At 41.0% G+C, this 14,392-nt stretch overlaps 1 protein-coding gene across 1 annotated transcript in view; it reads left to right on the top strand.

The window, feature by feature from the left end:
* vwa8 (von Willebrand factor A domain containing 8) overlaps positions 1 to 14,392 on the top strand; it is a 75,132-nt gene that overhangs the window by 40,661 nt on the left and 20,079 nt on the right. The window contains exons 29-37 of the mRNA XM_037789610.1: positions 430 to 617; positions 3,713 to 3,832; positions 3,954 to 4,018; positions 4,124 to 4,249; positions 4,334 to 4,443; positions 4,983 to 5,134; positions 6,185 to 6,389; positions 6,476 to 6,557; positions 7,086 to 7,290. Coding sequence (XP_037645538.1) covers positions 430 to 617; positions 3,713 to 3,832; positions 3,954 to 4,018; positions 4,124 to 4,249; positions 4,334 to 4,443; positions 4,983 to 5,134; positions 6,185 to 6,389; positions 6,476 to 6,557; positions 7,086 to 7,290 — 1,253 coding nt within the window. The remainder of the gene's footprint in view (positions 1 to 429; positions 618 to 3,712; positions 3,833 to 3,953; positions 4,019 to 4,123; positions 4,250 to 4,333; positions 4,444 to 4,982; positions 5,135 to 6,184; positions 6,390 to 6,475; positions 6,558 to 7,085; positions 7,291 to 14,392) is intronic.

The raw sequence follows: 14,392 nt of genomic DNA, 5'->3' as shown, positions 1-14,392 counted from the left end.
TCAGAAAAACTTTTTCAAAAAAAGCGTTTTGAAAAAAAGGTGTGTCCCGCAATTAATGGCAATATGGTAGCTATATTATAAGCAGTTTAAGTGGCTATGTCAATCCTGTATGCAAACAATTTTAAGTGTTTAACAACCCAGAAGGGCACGCTTTGTGGGTGCACAAAAAAATAATTTGCACACGCTTCTGCGAATGCCAAACAGGGTAGGGGCCACCAGCTAAAATTTTGTCTAGGGCACTAAATTGGTCTGGGATCAACTCTGGGATCAACTTCAATGATAGTGATCACAAATCTGAAAAAGACAAGATACCATAAACAAGAGTCAGACCAAACTGAATAGACTAACTGTCAAATGTATCTGGATAAAGACAGACACACTTTACAGTATTAATAATAATCCCACATTGCCTCTGTTGTTGTTCTGCAGATGTGCTGTACGTGGCCACGTGTAACCCCGTGTCACTGTACTCCATGAAGGAGTGCGGGGAGACCATTCAGTGCATGGAGCTTTACGACGTCTTCCCCCGGACCATCAGTGGCGTCTGGCAGCCCTTTGTCACCGTTGCGCCCCTCGGGAGTCCTCTTGATGGACAGGTGGTGCTGCACGAGGAGCAGGTTGGCACACACACACACACACACACACACACACATACCCCGTGGAGATTTCATTGTAAATAAACCTGTTTTTTTCATCACATATTTTTCACCAAAAAATAGCGCATCCTTTAAGAGTGAGGAACCTGCAGTTACTGCCCATTTAAAAATCAATTTAACAGGGGAGTGGAAGGTGTGTCAGGGTGCTAAGACATCTCAGTAGCACCTCTAATTGACTTGCTAACACCATGGACAGCATCATGGAGAGCTGAACCTGGCCTCCAACAGTTGGGGGCACGAATTTCTTTTTTGTCATCTTATGTCAGGCCACTCGTATTGCATTGTCTTCAACATCTGTGCTGTCGCCGTTTTCACAGCGTCACTGCAGCCGGGGACTCACCTACACCTACACAGAGTTTAGCAGCACTTTTACCGGTGACATGTGACATCACAACCTCACAGAAGTCCTGACAGCTCGTTTAAAGGCAGTTTCTGAATACGGGCTGTGTGCATTTCTCCGTGGATAGAGTGTTTTGATACTTTCACAGTATTAATATAGCACCTAGACCTGCTTTATAATCAAAATTAGACATTGAAATCTCATTTTCTTTTCAATATGGGACCTTTAAATTTTCTAATAACTAAAAATGTTGAATTCTTTGTCTACATTTTCATCTTTTATGTGACATTACACATCATAATATGTGATATTTACACTACTGAGAAAATTCATATATTTTGTTTTGTATCCTTTATTTAACCAGAAAGGTCCCATTGAGATATCTTTTCTGGTCAAGATGGGCAGCAAAATGAAAAGTTTCATACATAAGTACAAACAGGGACAACATCACAGAAAAAACACACAAACATGCAGGAATCAGAGGCTAAAAGAACGTGCTCACGGCTTTATGAAAATTAGTGTTTAATTAGCATTTACAGCCTGCATTATTTACACTGGCTTACAATCTTCATCTTCGTCTCTTTTAATGGGGCTTTGCTACCTTTTACTGAACATTACTGCCACTAACTGTGGCTGCCCTTTGCAGTTGACATAAATATGAATCACCTCATCCTCATACATAAGTGTCATGTGAATGAGGACACTCACAGCACACACAGACATCTAGTTTGGTCTAAAACACCACAGGGTACCTTTAAAACAGTAGAGATAACTGAAGATAAAACAATTAATCACACAGCAAAGGCACTGAAAAGACACTATGGTTGTGGCTTTGTACTGTAGTTGAGGTGGGTGTGATAGTAGGCATTATCTCATAGCAGAACACTGTAAATGTCAGTTTTAATTGTGAGGAACACGATAACAATGAGTAATGTGGAAATAGTAAGTAGTCTGGGTACTAAAACACAACTGTACACTCACATACTAACTGTCAGTGTTCACAAATGAGTCACATCTCTTTTGTCTTGATGTCCTTGTTTACTGACAAGTATAAAATGTAACGTGACACTTTCGCAACACTGGCATTTAAACTTGAGGACAACCACAGATTCCTCACCGATTTTAAAATAGCCGTGCACATGTGTCTGTTTGAGTTTCTCAGAACGGTTTGGCGGTTTAGTGGTTGTTTTGCTGTTGAACCTCTCTTACCCCATAAGACCTCGATGACAGCAGAGCGTAAGACAAGAACAATGCATGTTAGCTGTTTCTCCAGAAGCACAACACTTTTACAGCTGGTGCATATTAGGCAAGAGGAGGCCTTTCTAAAAATACCGCCGTGATGGATCATGTTACGTCTGTCTAAAAATGAAGAGGTCCAGACAACGGCGAGTTCATTCACAGGTCATTGGTCTTCCAGGGAAATCTCACACACAAATTCTTGCACACACATACTTGTGAACACAAACATTAAAATGCCACGTTCAAGGACGTGCACAAAATAAACTCAAAGAGAAGTTACGTAACACCCCGGCCTGTCAGAAGACACCTCCACATGCAGGACGTACACGTGCGCTCACACATGAACACACTCCCTCCAAAAGGCAGTATATGTTTAGAATCAGGAAATGGGGTTTGCCTTCTCTGAATAGCTCGACCGGCCCTCCGTACAGTAGTGTGTATGTCAGGAATGGGAGGCCATAAGGAAGCCATTAGTGTGAAGCAGGGCAGCCGGGGCCGAGGCCAGCTCCCCCGTGGCTCCTTCTCATAAAACCCAATTGAAGATGAAGCCTAGTGCGTCACTAACGAAATCCTTTTGCACAGTTCACCCAATACACACTGTTTAAATATACACACACTGAGATACTGCTACTGCTCATCTAGTATAAAAGTAGGAAGCACACACATGCAGAAGCACAGACAGAGAATATCTCTGAATTGAATTAAAGTAACTTGCAGTGGAGTGTTCAAATTAGTTAACTCAGACCCAGGGGGGTTCCACCTGGAGAAGAGCGCCCTCTGTTGGCTGTGAAAGAGCAAACAATGATTCACTGTGTACGGCATTAAAGGTTGTGACAGGTGACATACTTAGCTTGGGTCCAAATTAAATGTGTCAGTATAAACTGGACAGCAGTAGACCAGATAGAGCACCGAAATATGTATTTGTCTAAACTTTTTCTTCATGGTATAGAACTGAAATGATCCAACTCATCAAGAGCATCAGTGCAGCTCACTCACTGAGTTGTAATTGTAGAGATTTATGCTGAAATAAATGCACATTTTGCAAACGAAGAAGACGTGCAGAGGACAGGACAGTAGCAGCCGGATCAGTCTGTGAGGAAATGTCCACAGGCGTGAGGAATGTGTGAGAGAGCAGCGTGGCTCTGACACAGGAAGCTCTAGCACTGGTGCAAAAAGTGCCTGACCATGAGCAGACCCATCACTTAACATCTCTTCACAACTTCTTCTTCTTCTTCTTCTTCTTCTTCTTCTTCTTGTCCTTCTTGTCCTTCTTCTTCTTCTTCTTCTTCTTCTTATTCTTCTTCTTTGTGCTGGTTGGGATTTTTCTTCTTGGCATGTGATTTGCATTGGTATACCACTAACATTACAATCATCATACACAGTATATATGCCTAGCATTTTGATGTTTTACTTTTTATTCTTCCTCTAACCTTTACATTGCACTTCCTGTCGGTCTGTCTGTCTGTCTCTCTGCCAGAGTAACACGGTGCTCCACTTGGACATGGTGACAGGCGCCGTGCGGAGGCTCATGTTGTCTCCGGACAGCGATCAGCCCCCCACCAGAACCTCGACTTGGTGGAGCAATAAGGAGCAACAGGTCAGAGCTTTCAGTGTTTTGCTTCCACTATTCATACAGGACATAGACTAGAGTTTTCTGATTTATAATCACTGAACATATTGGAGTTAATGTGTTGGTGTGTATTGATTGTTGTTTACAGGGAGGGCATAAAATGTGTCATGACTTCGCCCACAAGAACTGGCTCCTCTTCTATAAGGAGGATGGGTAAGCGACTCTGATCTAAACTAGATTATCCACTGTTAAACAGAGCAATCTCCGTCATACGCTGGTATTGATCGCTGATCTGTGTTCTCGTGTTTGTGTTTGCAGCAACCAGCTGGAGGTGCTGGATGTGCTGGAGGCCCGGGTCCACTCCATCTCGCTCCCCATCAACCTGAAGTCTGTCTTCCTCGTGGCAGAGGACCGCTGGCTGCTGCTGGAGAGCAACACCAACAAGTAAGTGAGGGACGCGCTTCAAATCTCTCTCTCAAAGTAGTGAATTCAATTATAATGCGACATGCTGTGTGTGTCACTGAACAGGAAGTTCTTGCTGACCAAGCCCATGCACATGACGGCTGAAGACTCTGGCGTGTGTCAACTCCACAGCATCAGCGAGGACTCGGTCAGCTCAGGCCACGGAGCCAGCTCAGGTAAATACAACGATACGGGCGTCTCTCTGCTCTGAATAACTATCCAGCTGCTCTGTAGCTCTTATTATAGACATTATGAATAATACAACCAAGCAGACGGATATACAGAGCAGCCATATGTCTGCCCTGAAAAGACCTCTTAGCTAATCTGTCAACTGGCTCTTAGTCAAACCAAATATATAAAGTGAACCATGCATGTTTCAATCAATATTAGACTTTCATACCACTCCATGTCACAGTTAGTGAGAGCCAAATGTGAAGTCATGAGTAATGTCCTACAATTTAGACTGAATTAGTCATAAGTCACTGTAATAACTCAGTGAATTTAATTGTAATATAAAGAAGAAATATATGAGCATAACCCTGAGAGGGTTCATGCAGTGAGCTCATTCATATAATAGACATTCTCCAGAGCTCTTTCCACACAAGTGCAATGTGCAACTGCTTTATTTCTTTCTCTTTTATTAAATAATCTCAACATTTCTTTTCCCCTTTGTGTTCTCTGTTCCATCACGCTCTGTTTCCTCCCTCCATCCCAGCTGAGGAGTCCGTACCCCAGATGCTGTCATGTGAGCAGCTGCCCAACGAGAACCTCAGCGTCGCTCTGGACCAGAAGATCGTTTCACCAAACCGCGTACTGGCCGACACCGGCTCCTTCGCCCGGGTCGTCGTGGGCTTCCCAGACCTCGTGGTGAGATTATAAGAGGATATGGTGAAGAGTTGAGGGTTAATGTTTGGGTCGTGAAGCTTTTTCAGATTTGAATTTATCACCACCCCCCCATGATTGTGGAGGTGTGTAAACTATTTTCAATGTGTCTGTCTTCAACACACCTGTTGATGTGCAGAAGAAACTGTAGAATAATGAATCAAAACAACATGTGCACATAAGCACGGAGGTTTCTGTGGTTATTTTACAGCAGTCTGATGCAGTTTGCTCAAAATGTAACCAGCAGATCTGCCGTGCATGATTGTGACTTGACTCCAGCGGAGTATGCTGTGCTGGCTCTATATACACTTATCTTGTGTGCATGAATTAACCAAACGTGGGAACAATTCAATGAAATTGAACCCACAAATTTCTCAAAAAATTTCTCAAAACATGTGATCGATTTAATTAAAATAAATAAAAATTAATTAAATTGAGATAACGAATTATATCCTGTGCACAAATTAGTAAATCGAGGCTGGGACAACACTTTCCCGTGAGATTTCAGGTGTCCGTTATGACCACTGGTGTAGTATCTTCTCTGTACCTCACTATCTACAGAGAACATTAGGCAAAATATGAGAAGTTTACAGTTCAGTAGTATCATATTTCATGTTTTCAAACTTCCAAAATGTTATTTCCCTTATTTCCCCCTACCTTATTTGATCCCCAGCGCTTTGTTGTGGAGTTTATACTGTATGCTCTCGCTGTGTATTTACAAACTGTAGGTTTCCATTTTACTCTTATTTACCAAAAACATGTTAGCCTGTTGGCTCAAAGACTCATAACAGGACATAGATATGAACGTGTCGGTCTGTGTATCAGTGTTCAGTATGTGTCCCGGCTGTCAGCCTAATGTATGCCTTAAGGAATTGAGTGGGCTGAGAACCTGAATGAAAGCTGTTGAATGAGGTACTCTAGCGTGGTGGCTGTAGCTGAACTGATGAATATTAATGTACTCACAGCTCGGCGATACAGCTGTGTGTTTGATTTATAAGCAGTGACATTTTCCTCTTGATCTTTTTTCTTGTCCAGTCCCCTAACGAGGTGTACAGCTTTAAGAGGCCTGTTGACCTGTCGGTAATGAAGAGCGCTGACAGCGGGTCTCACATGTTCCTCAGAGGCGGCATTCGGTCCGGCACTGCCAAACAGGAGAATTGTGTCAGTCTGCTCTCGGCCAATCAGGTGGTCCGAGCCCTTCCACCCAACAAGGTGCCCCTGAAGGAGGTCTACCCCAAAGGTCAGAGTTCACATCATACATATGAGCTCAGCAAATTAATTCAGACGGAGAATGTATTCAGATTTGTTTTCTTGTTTGTCATTCAGATGTCACTCCTCCGATGACGGCGGCGTATCTGGAGGTGACGGATCTGAACTCCAAGAAAGTCAAATATATTCCCGTCCCGAGGTAAACACCACACACACACACGCACACACACACACACACACACACACACACACGCACACACACACACACACACACACACACACACACACACACACACACACACACACACACCGGTTTCTTACTGTGGGCTCTTCTCATTTCTTGATTTTGTGCCTCCTCATCTCCTCACTCCTCCCTCTTGTGAATCGTAAACCGATTGCAGCGCTCCATCTTGAAGTGCGTCCCAATTCCTAAAGTGCATCTCACTCTGCACTCATACTTTTAGAACAAGAACATTATTTTGTGTCCTCTAGCACCAGCTAGTGGTCAGAGACAGCATTACATTGAAAATGTTCTCAATATACCTGAACTCTCCCTTTAAGTTAAGTTAGGGGAAAAAGCCCATTTTGCTACCAGGTTAAACATCAAACTTCAGACACACATAATCATGGTGATCATGAGGGAAGTGTAATTGTTAAATCTTGTGAAAGTCTTGATGTCCTTTTGGTGACTTCTCTTAGTGACTGTGTACATGTTTGTGATTGGCAGGTCAATGAGTGTGTCGCCTTACACCAGCTGGTTGTCCAAGGTGTCAGAGTCTGACGTGCTCATAGCCGCTCTGGGTTCTGGAGGTGTGGTCACGGTGGACATGGGTGGCTACGTCCGGCTCTGGGAGACAGGATTGGACACTCTGCAGCGATCGCTGATGGAATGGAGGAATATGATCGGGACAGAGGATGGCAGACCTATACAGGTAAGATCACGACTTTGTTTGAATATCTCAATGTTGAATCACAAAGAATAGAAATGCTTGCAGCCTGCAGTTTCTCTCATCACCACCGGGGGGCAGTGCTACTTTAAGAATAACTCCAGTGAACAGAGTTTCAGCTGGATGTCACTCTGGATACTGGCCTCACTCTGGCAGAATATATCAGCTGCTGAAACATTCCTGATTTTATACTAACCGGAATGTTTCCAGGCCCAAACGTTATGACCTGGCTGGGTGGTTGGTGTATGAATGGACGAGCATTGTGCTGATGATGCAATAGGTTTGACCCTCTGTGTGGGTCAGAACATTTCGGACCAGCGTACTGAGAAAGCATTGTTAAGGTGCCCACATACACAACACAGACAGATACATTCTTCAGATAATGTAGCCTCCCAGATGTAGGGGGCATTATCTGCACATCTGAGGTTTGAGAGAGAGAGAGAAGCCTTGATGTGGACTGAAACGAGGATATCAAAGAGACTGATCATGAAATTGGAAGATGTAGATCAGTGACTGTTTTCTCCCTCCTCATCCAAAGATGATTTGTTGAATCTTCAATAAGTAATACAAATTCACAAATTGATTATTAACTTCCGTGTTCTGTGTCAGCATCTTTCAAGTAGTTTTTTTTTTTTTAGGAATGAATGAAGGAAAAGTAAAACACATTATTTATGTCAATCTTCACCATTTTCTACATTTGCTCCTGCAAAAAGGTATGAGGAGAAGAAGTTATTATGTTTTTGGGTACTCGTTCAGTGTTGCCATGGGAGAGAAATAGATTTTACGAGGAAGATAGTTGAGGTGTTATGAAGTGGGGTTGTATGAGGTACTTATCCATCGTCAGTGTTTTACCTACAGTAGACGACGGTGTTCGGAGAAGCAGACAGGAGTAACAGCACAGAAGCAAAGCAATGTACTGCTGTAGGCCGGCAGCAAAACATATTTTAATCACCTGAAATAAAGGCCCACCTAAAAAAATCAATATCAACTCTCCCTTTAAGGGTGTGCTTAGGTCCGGGGGCCAGTGGGCCAAAAATGAAGCGCTGCCTTTGACTTAAAATATATTCATTAATAAAACACCTGCTCACCTTCAGTGTACACGGGACCTCCCTCTGGCCTAGATTCCTCACTAGTCAGGTCTTCTTTGATGGGGCACCTTGAGTCCTCTGGAGGTCAGACGTACACAGACTCTCCCTGTGCTCTGTGTTAGCTCACTGTCAACAACAGTAACACTACTGTATTTAAACATACCTGCCTACAAGGCACTCTGTATATCTGCTCAGAGAGCCTTCACGGTCGGAAAAAAGTCTAAAAAAAAAGTCTGAAATAAAAGTCAGAAAAATTACTGAAAATAAAAGTCAGAAAAAAGTTTAAAAATAAAAAAGTCAGAAAAAAGTCAGAAATAAAAGTCAGAATAATTACTGAAAATGTCAGAAAAAAATCTGAAAAAAGTCAAAAAAAAAAAGTCAGAAAAATGTGTGAAGAAAAAAATGTCTTAAAAATGTAAAAAAAAAAAAAAAAAATTACTAAAAAATCTCTGGAGAAAAAAAAAGTCAGAAAAATGTCTGAAAATAAAAGTCAGAAAAAACTCTAAAAAAAAAAAGTCAGAAAAATGACTGCAAATAAAAGTCAGAAAAAAGTATAAAAAAAAAAAAGTCAGAAAAATGTCCGGAAAAAAAAGTCCCAAAAATGTCTGAAAAAAGTAAAAAAAAAAATAACTGAAAAATGTCTGGTGAAAAAGTCAGAAGAAAAGATGATGGAAAAAAGTCTGAAAAATTACTGAAAATAAAATGTTTGAAAAATGTCTGAGAGAAAAAGTCATAAAAATGTCTTAAAAAAGACAGAAAAAAGTCTGAAAAATTTCCGAAATAAAAGTCAGAACAATTACTGAAAGAGTCAGAAAAAATCTGAAAAAAATGTCAGAAAAATGTGTGAAGAAAAAAAGTCCCAAAAATGTCTGAAAAAAAAGTCTGAAAAATATCCAAAGAAAAAAAGTCTGAAAAATGACTGAAAATAAAATGTTTGAAAAATGTCTGAGAGAAAAAGTTATAAAAATGTCTTAAAAAAGACAGAAAAAGTCTGAAAAATTTCCAAAATAAAAGTCTGATAAATGTCCAAAATAAAAGTCAGAAAAATTACTGAAAATGTCAGAAAAAAGTCTGATAAAAATGTCAAAAGAAAAAAGTCTGAAAAATATCCGAAGAAAAAGAGTCAGAAAAAAATTACGGCAAAAAGTCTGAAGTGCGCGCACGCGTGCGTGTGTGCTTGTGATATCTTCTACAGGCTGAATTCTTCTTAGAACCTGACTGATAGCAAAAAACCTCCACAATAAACATACAATTGAATTATCACCTCTCTGAAAGTGTCAACTAGGGTTGTAATGGTATGCAGACACACCATGATCATCATCCAAAGTCCAGCTGTGTTGGTTGTTGACATCACAGATCTACATGAGAAAAACCTGGCTGTTCCTTGCATGACAATAACAGCAGAGACGCCAGGGAGGGGCTGTTTTAGTAACCAGCAGGGTCTCAAACATTAATTTAAAATGACAAACATCCTCACTGTCTCATGCAGCTGCAAATCAACAGAGCATCTGTGAATCAATGCAGCTTCACTCTGGCGTTAGTGAAGATCCACAGGAAGTGTGTGTGTGTGTGTGTGTGCGTGTGTGTGTGTGTGTTCGCACATGAACCGATGTTGTTAACCTCAGTAACCAGAGAGAGCTTGGTGCCATAGCTCTGCGGTGAGCTAAAGGGTCAGAAGTTTCACCTCAGCTCACCTTCAGGAGATCACCTCGGCCATGCGACCGCTCTCTGATTGCACGCTAACGTATGCGTGATGTCATACGCCGCATACGGGAGGAAACGGCAACAGAACATGAGCTTTGCTGCACACGTGCCTGAGTCACGTTGGGAAACGAGGGTGTGCACCTGATGCGCGGGAATGTGGCTTCAAAGGCTTAGCTGTACCGGCATATCACTGAGTGTTTATGAATGTGATTACGATCGCTTGATAAACACCACACACACACACACACACACACACACACACACACACTATTTTCCCCTAACAACACAGCACCACTTCCATCTGACCCGCTGCGCCCTGATGCTCATTTTAAGTGCACCTCGGAAAACAGGAAGCTGAGCTATCAGTTTCCTGAGCACAGGTTTGTTTCAGTAATCCACCTTTGTCATCACGCTGTATATAGATAAACCTGTCAACATACCTCATGAATGTGACTTCATGCTGCTAATGGACTCTATTCTGGCTCAGTCGCAGCCAGTAAACCGGTGACTAATGTTCTACTTTTGGTTTTAGAAAAATGATGAGTGACGCTTTACAACATGAGTCCATTTTGGGCTCTTAGAGCGGCCACACTCAGGTTCAGGTTCCCACTCTGGTTGTGAAAGAGGCCTGAGTCATTTGGGCGATGCAGCTACAGGATGATATGTGTGTGTGTGTGTGTCACGTTACAATGTCCCAGCAGGGATCCTGACCATCAGTTTCAGTAACTACATGAATACTCATCATCATCAGATAGCAGATAACGTTTCTTTCTGATATGATCACTCGGCATCAGTCATTCTGCTGCTGACGTCCAGCACGCCAAGATTACTGACAAAACATGATTTCCCAGAAACAAAACGGAAATAATTAAAACTGGTGACCATAACATAAAATTAGATTCAAGAGTTTTATTTGTCACGTACTCATACAGGATGTGCAGTGAAATGCAAAGTGACAGTGCTCACAAGATTGTGCAAACAACAACATCAACTACACAAGTATATTTAAAATGTAATAAAAATTCATTCTTAAAGGGACAATGGGGATTATTTTACAGTAAGAGGGGCCTATATACAATGTGGAATATAAATATATTAGGACCGTTTCATTATCCGGTAGTGTCACCTGTTTCTATAATCAGCAACAATGAGGATATTGTTGAAAGAAAAAAATTAAATGGGAATACAGAATGGGAAAAACACTTCAGGAACCAGCAGCTGTGGTTATTAGGACATGAATATTTCAAAATTATACTAGATTTCGCCTCTAGATATTCAAAACAATAGAGTACTGGAGAAAAGGGGAACATCTTTCTCTTGAAGTAAAGTTTAGTTTAGTTTAGTTTATTTTAGTTTAGATGAGAAGGGACAGTGCAAAATTAATAAATTCACACGGTATAAATAATGCCAGTATTAGCCAAAAGGCTATTTTTCCTCTGAAGTCCCTGGCCACGGTGTTACAAAAGTCTTCCTAAAATACATCAAAACAAAATCATAAAACAGGCCAATGAAATTCACACAACGAAATAGTGCAATCTAAAGTTTGAAGTCTCATTAATAAAAAGAATAATAAAAAAAAGTCTGAAAAAAAGGTCTGACAAATTACTGAAAATGTTCGAAAAAATGTCTGGAAAAGGTTTGGTAAAAAAAGTCTGAAATAAAAGTCTGACATTTTTTTTTTTAAAAAAGTCTGAAAAATGTCTGAAAAAATCCGAAAAAAGTAAAAAAAAAAAAAAAGAAAGTCAGAAAAAAGTTTGGAAAAAAAGTCTGAAAAATGTCAGAAAAAAAGTAATAAAAAATAAATAAAAAATATTTATATATAAATAATGCCAGTATTAGCCAAAAGGCTATTTTTCATCTGTAGTCCCTGGCCAGGGTAGAACATACAACAGAACAAAATCATAAAACAGGGCATGCAGTTTAAATGTTAAAAAAAGTGCACACAGCTGTAGCAGTAGAAGCAGTAGAAGCAGAAGCAGTAGAAGCAGTAGTGACATTAACGACATTGCAGACAAGCAGGACAGAAGCAGCAAAAAGAGAGTTTAGTGCCGACATGTGTATCTACTAATCATCCATTGTTTTAATCTGTGACTAAAATATCTATAGGTGTCTGATGTGAATTTGAATTATATTCCACTCTCTTGAACCTCTGTCAGACCAGGCTGACTAGCAAAAGGGACTTTTCCACAACGAAATAGTGCAATCTAAAGTCTCATTAATGTTTTCTACAACATGCTATGATGTAAATATCTAATTTTATTTCTAGTTTGTGTCTTGATGGCAATTTTGAGAATTATTTCTCCACAGGCTTAATTTTAGGTTAGGTTTAGTTGTCTATCAGCAGCTCTACCCCAGATCCATCCCACAGCTGACATTTAGATTTTCCAGCTCCTAAGAAATGTAAAGATTATGGTGTGCTGTGAACCCAACTTCAGGCTTTAAGACAACACTTCAGAAACTAATGCGTGATATCACAGACTCTGTGTACGTGTTTTCCCACAGTATTTGGTTGAAAACATCATGTAAAGGGTTATGGATGTATTTGTTGCTGCCGCCACTGGTCCCAATAAGCTAAAGATAACCCCGAGACAGAAAGAGGAGTGTGGGTCGGGTGGTGCAGCGGAGAAAACTTCATTTTTATGACTGTGGGAATCAATAAAGTCTTAATGTCTCTTTCTACCCCACCCTCCTCTCTCAGTGACCCACCCCCCCCCCCCCCCCCGTCTCTTTCTTTTCTGTCTCTCTCTCTGTCTCTCATCAGCGGTCCACGCCTCGTCTTGTGAGATTAATAGCCTCATAAATTTCTGATTCTCCCTTTAGACGCCTAAAGACAGGGAGTGATTTAGGAGTAATGGCATCTGTATTTGTGTGTGTGTGTGTGTGTGTGTGTGTGTGTGTGCAGTCACACACATGAATGAGTCTACTTTTTTTGGGAGTAAATGCGTGCCCCTGCGTGAACTTGGGTGCATGCTAGTGTGTGTGTGTGTGTGTGTGTGTGTGTGTGTGTTGGCCTTAGTGCATGCCCGTACTTGAATGTTTGAACATGTGCAAGTGAGTCTACAGTGTGTTAAATAGTCTTTATTTATTTTTAGTGTATGAATCCTGCGTGTGCGTGCAGGTGTGTGCAAGAACTAAAATGTGGTAATTTGTACTTGAATTATGGTATTAAGTGTCTAAGTTCAACACTTTGTTCCAAAATGTTACTTACACTACGCAGCACTTCAAGAAGGTTACTGCTGCCGTTTGCAGATTGTGGCACAAGCCTGCAAGGCGATCTGAACACTGAAGGAGCAATCAAGTGTATGTGTGCATATGAGTGTGACTGATAAGCTAGCTTCAGAGGGGCAGGGAGGAGAAAAAAAAGGTGGCATGAGGTCAACCAGAGCAGTAGAGGCGGGAGAAAACACCCACACACACACTGACATATGGATGTAAAAACAACCATATTGTACAATTAAGTGTCAGGTTGAGTGACTGGTTGTATAAGGGTGAACTGCTACATGTATGAACGTGGTTATGATACGCTGGATACCTGCAGACACCTACTTGGCCCCAGTTAAACAAAAGGACATGTGTTGTGTGTGCAGATAGATGATGACTGATGTCTCCTGTGCATCTGTGCGTTGTATTGATGATGTCAACAGCGCTGTAATGGAGCAATGGCAGACAGTCACGCACACCTGCATGCACATTCACACACACAGTGCATCGTATCAAGGTATACCATGGTATGGAAGTTGATACGATACCTGATATGTTATGATACACTAAAATTAGGCATGATATGAGATGATTAAATCCCTGTTTTTGTTACCTTTGCCACCATCCTGACTGTAAGGGAGCCGGGAGGGACTGAGATTCAACTCTTCTTTGTTTGAGTGCACTTATTTAGTTATTATTTATGATGATTTTCTGTGAAGTTTACTTTTTAAAATGTGTTTTTAATGTTTATTTACCATAAGTGCCATTTTTAAAAGGAAAGTTAATTGGATTATTTCTAAAAGTTAAGTGATTTTGATTACTATATTCTATTTTTTACTCTCAGATACTCACATTTACTCTGCTAAAGAGGTTAAAGAGGATATCTTTTTCATGGGAGACCGACAGTTTGACTGTCCAGACTGGCTGGTAAAACGTGTGTGGAAAAAGTGAATGAGCCTTCCAGCCGTTAACAAGCTGGTGCTCCAATGCACGGCATTTAAAACCAACATCTGCTGCAGGTGGGAAGACAGAGATGAAAAACAGCAGAAACACTTGGTGGGTGGTTTCTGGATAAATGAAGAGAGGAACAGTTA

The sequence above is a fragment of the Sebastes umbrosus genome, chromosome 13 (assembly GCF_015220745.1).
Source record: "Sebastes umbrosus isolate fSebUmb1 chromosome 13, fSebUmb1.pri, whole genome shotgun sequence".
In the NCBI taxonomy this organism is placed as follows: domain Eukaryota; kingdom Metazoa; phylum Chordata; class Actinopteri; order Perciformes; family Sebastidae; genus Sebastes; species Sebastes umbrosus.
Note: the sequence above shows the minus strand (reverse complement) of the source record. Positions and strands in the feature narration are given on the sequence as shown.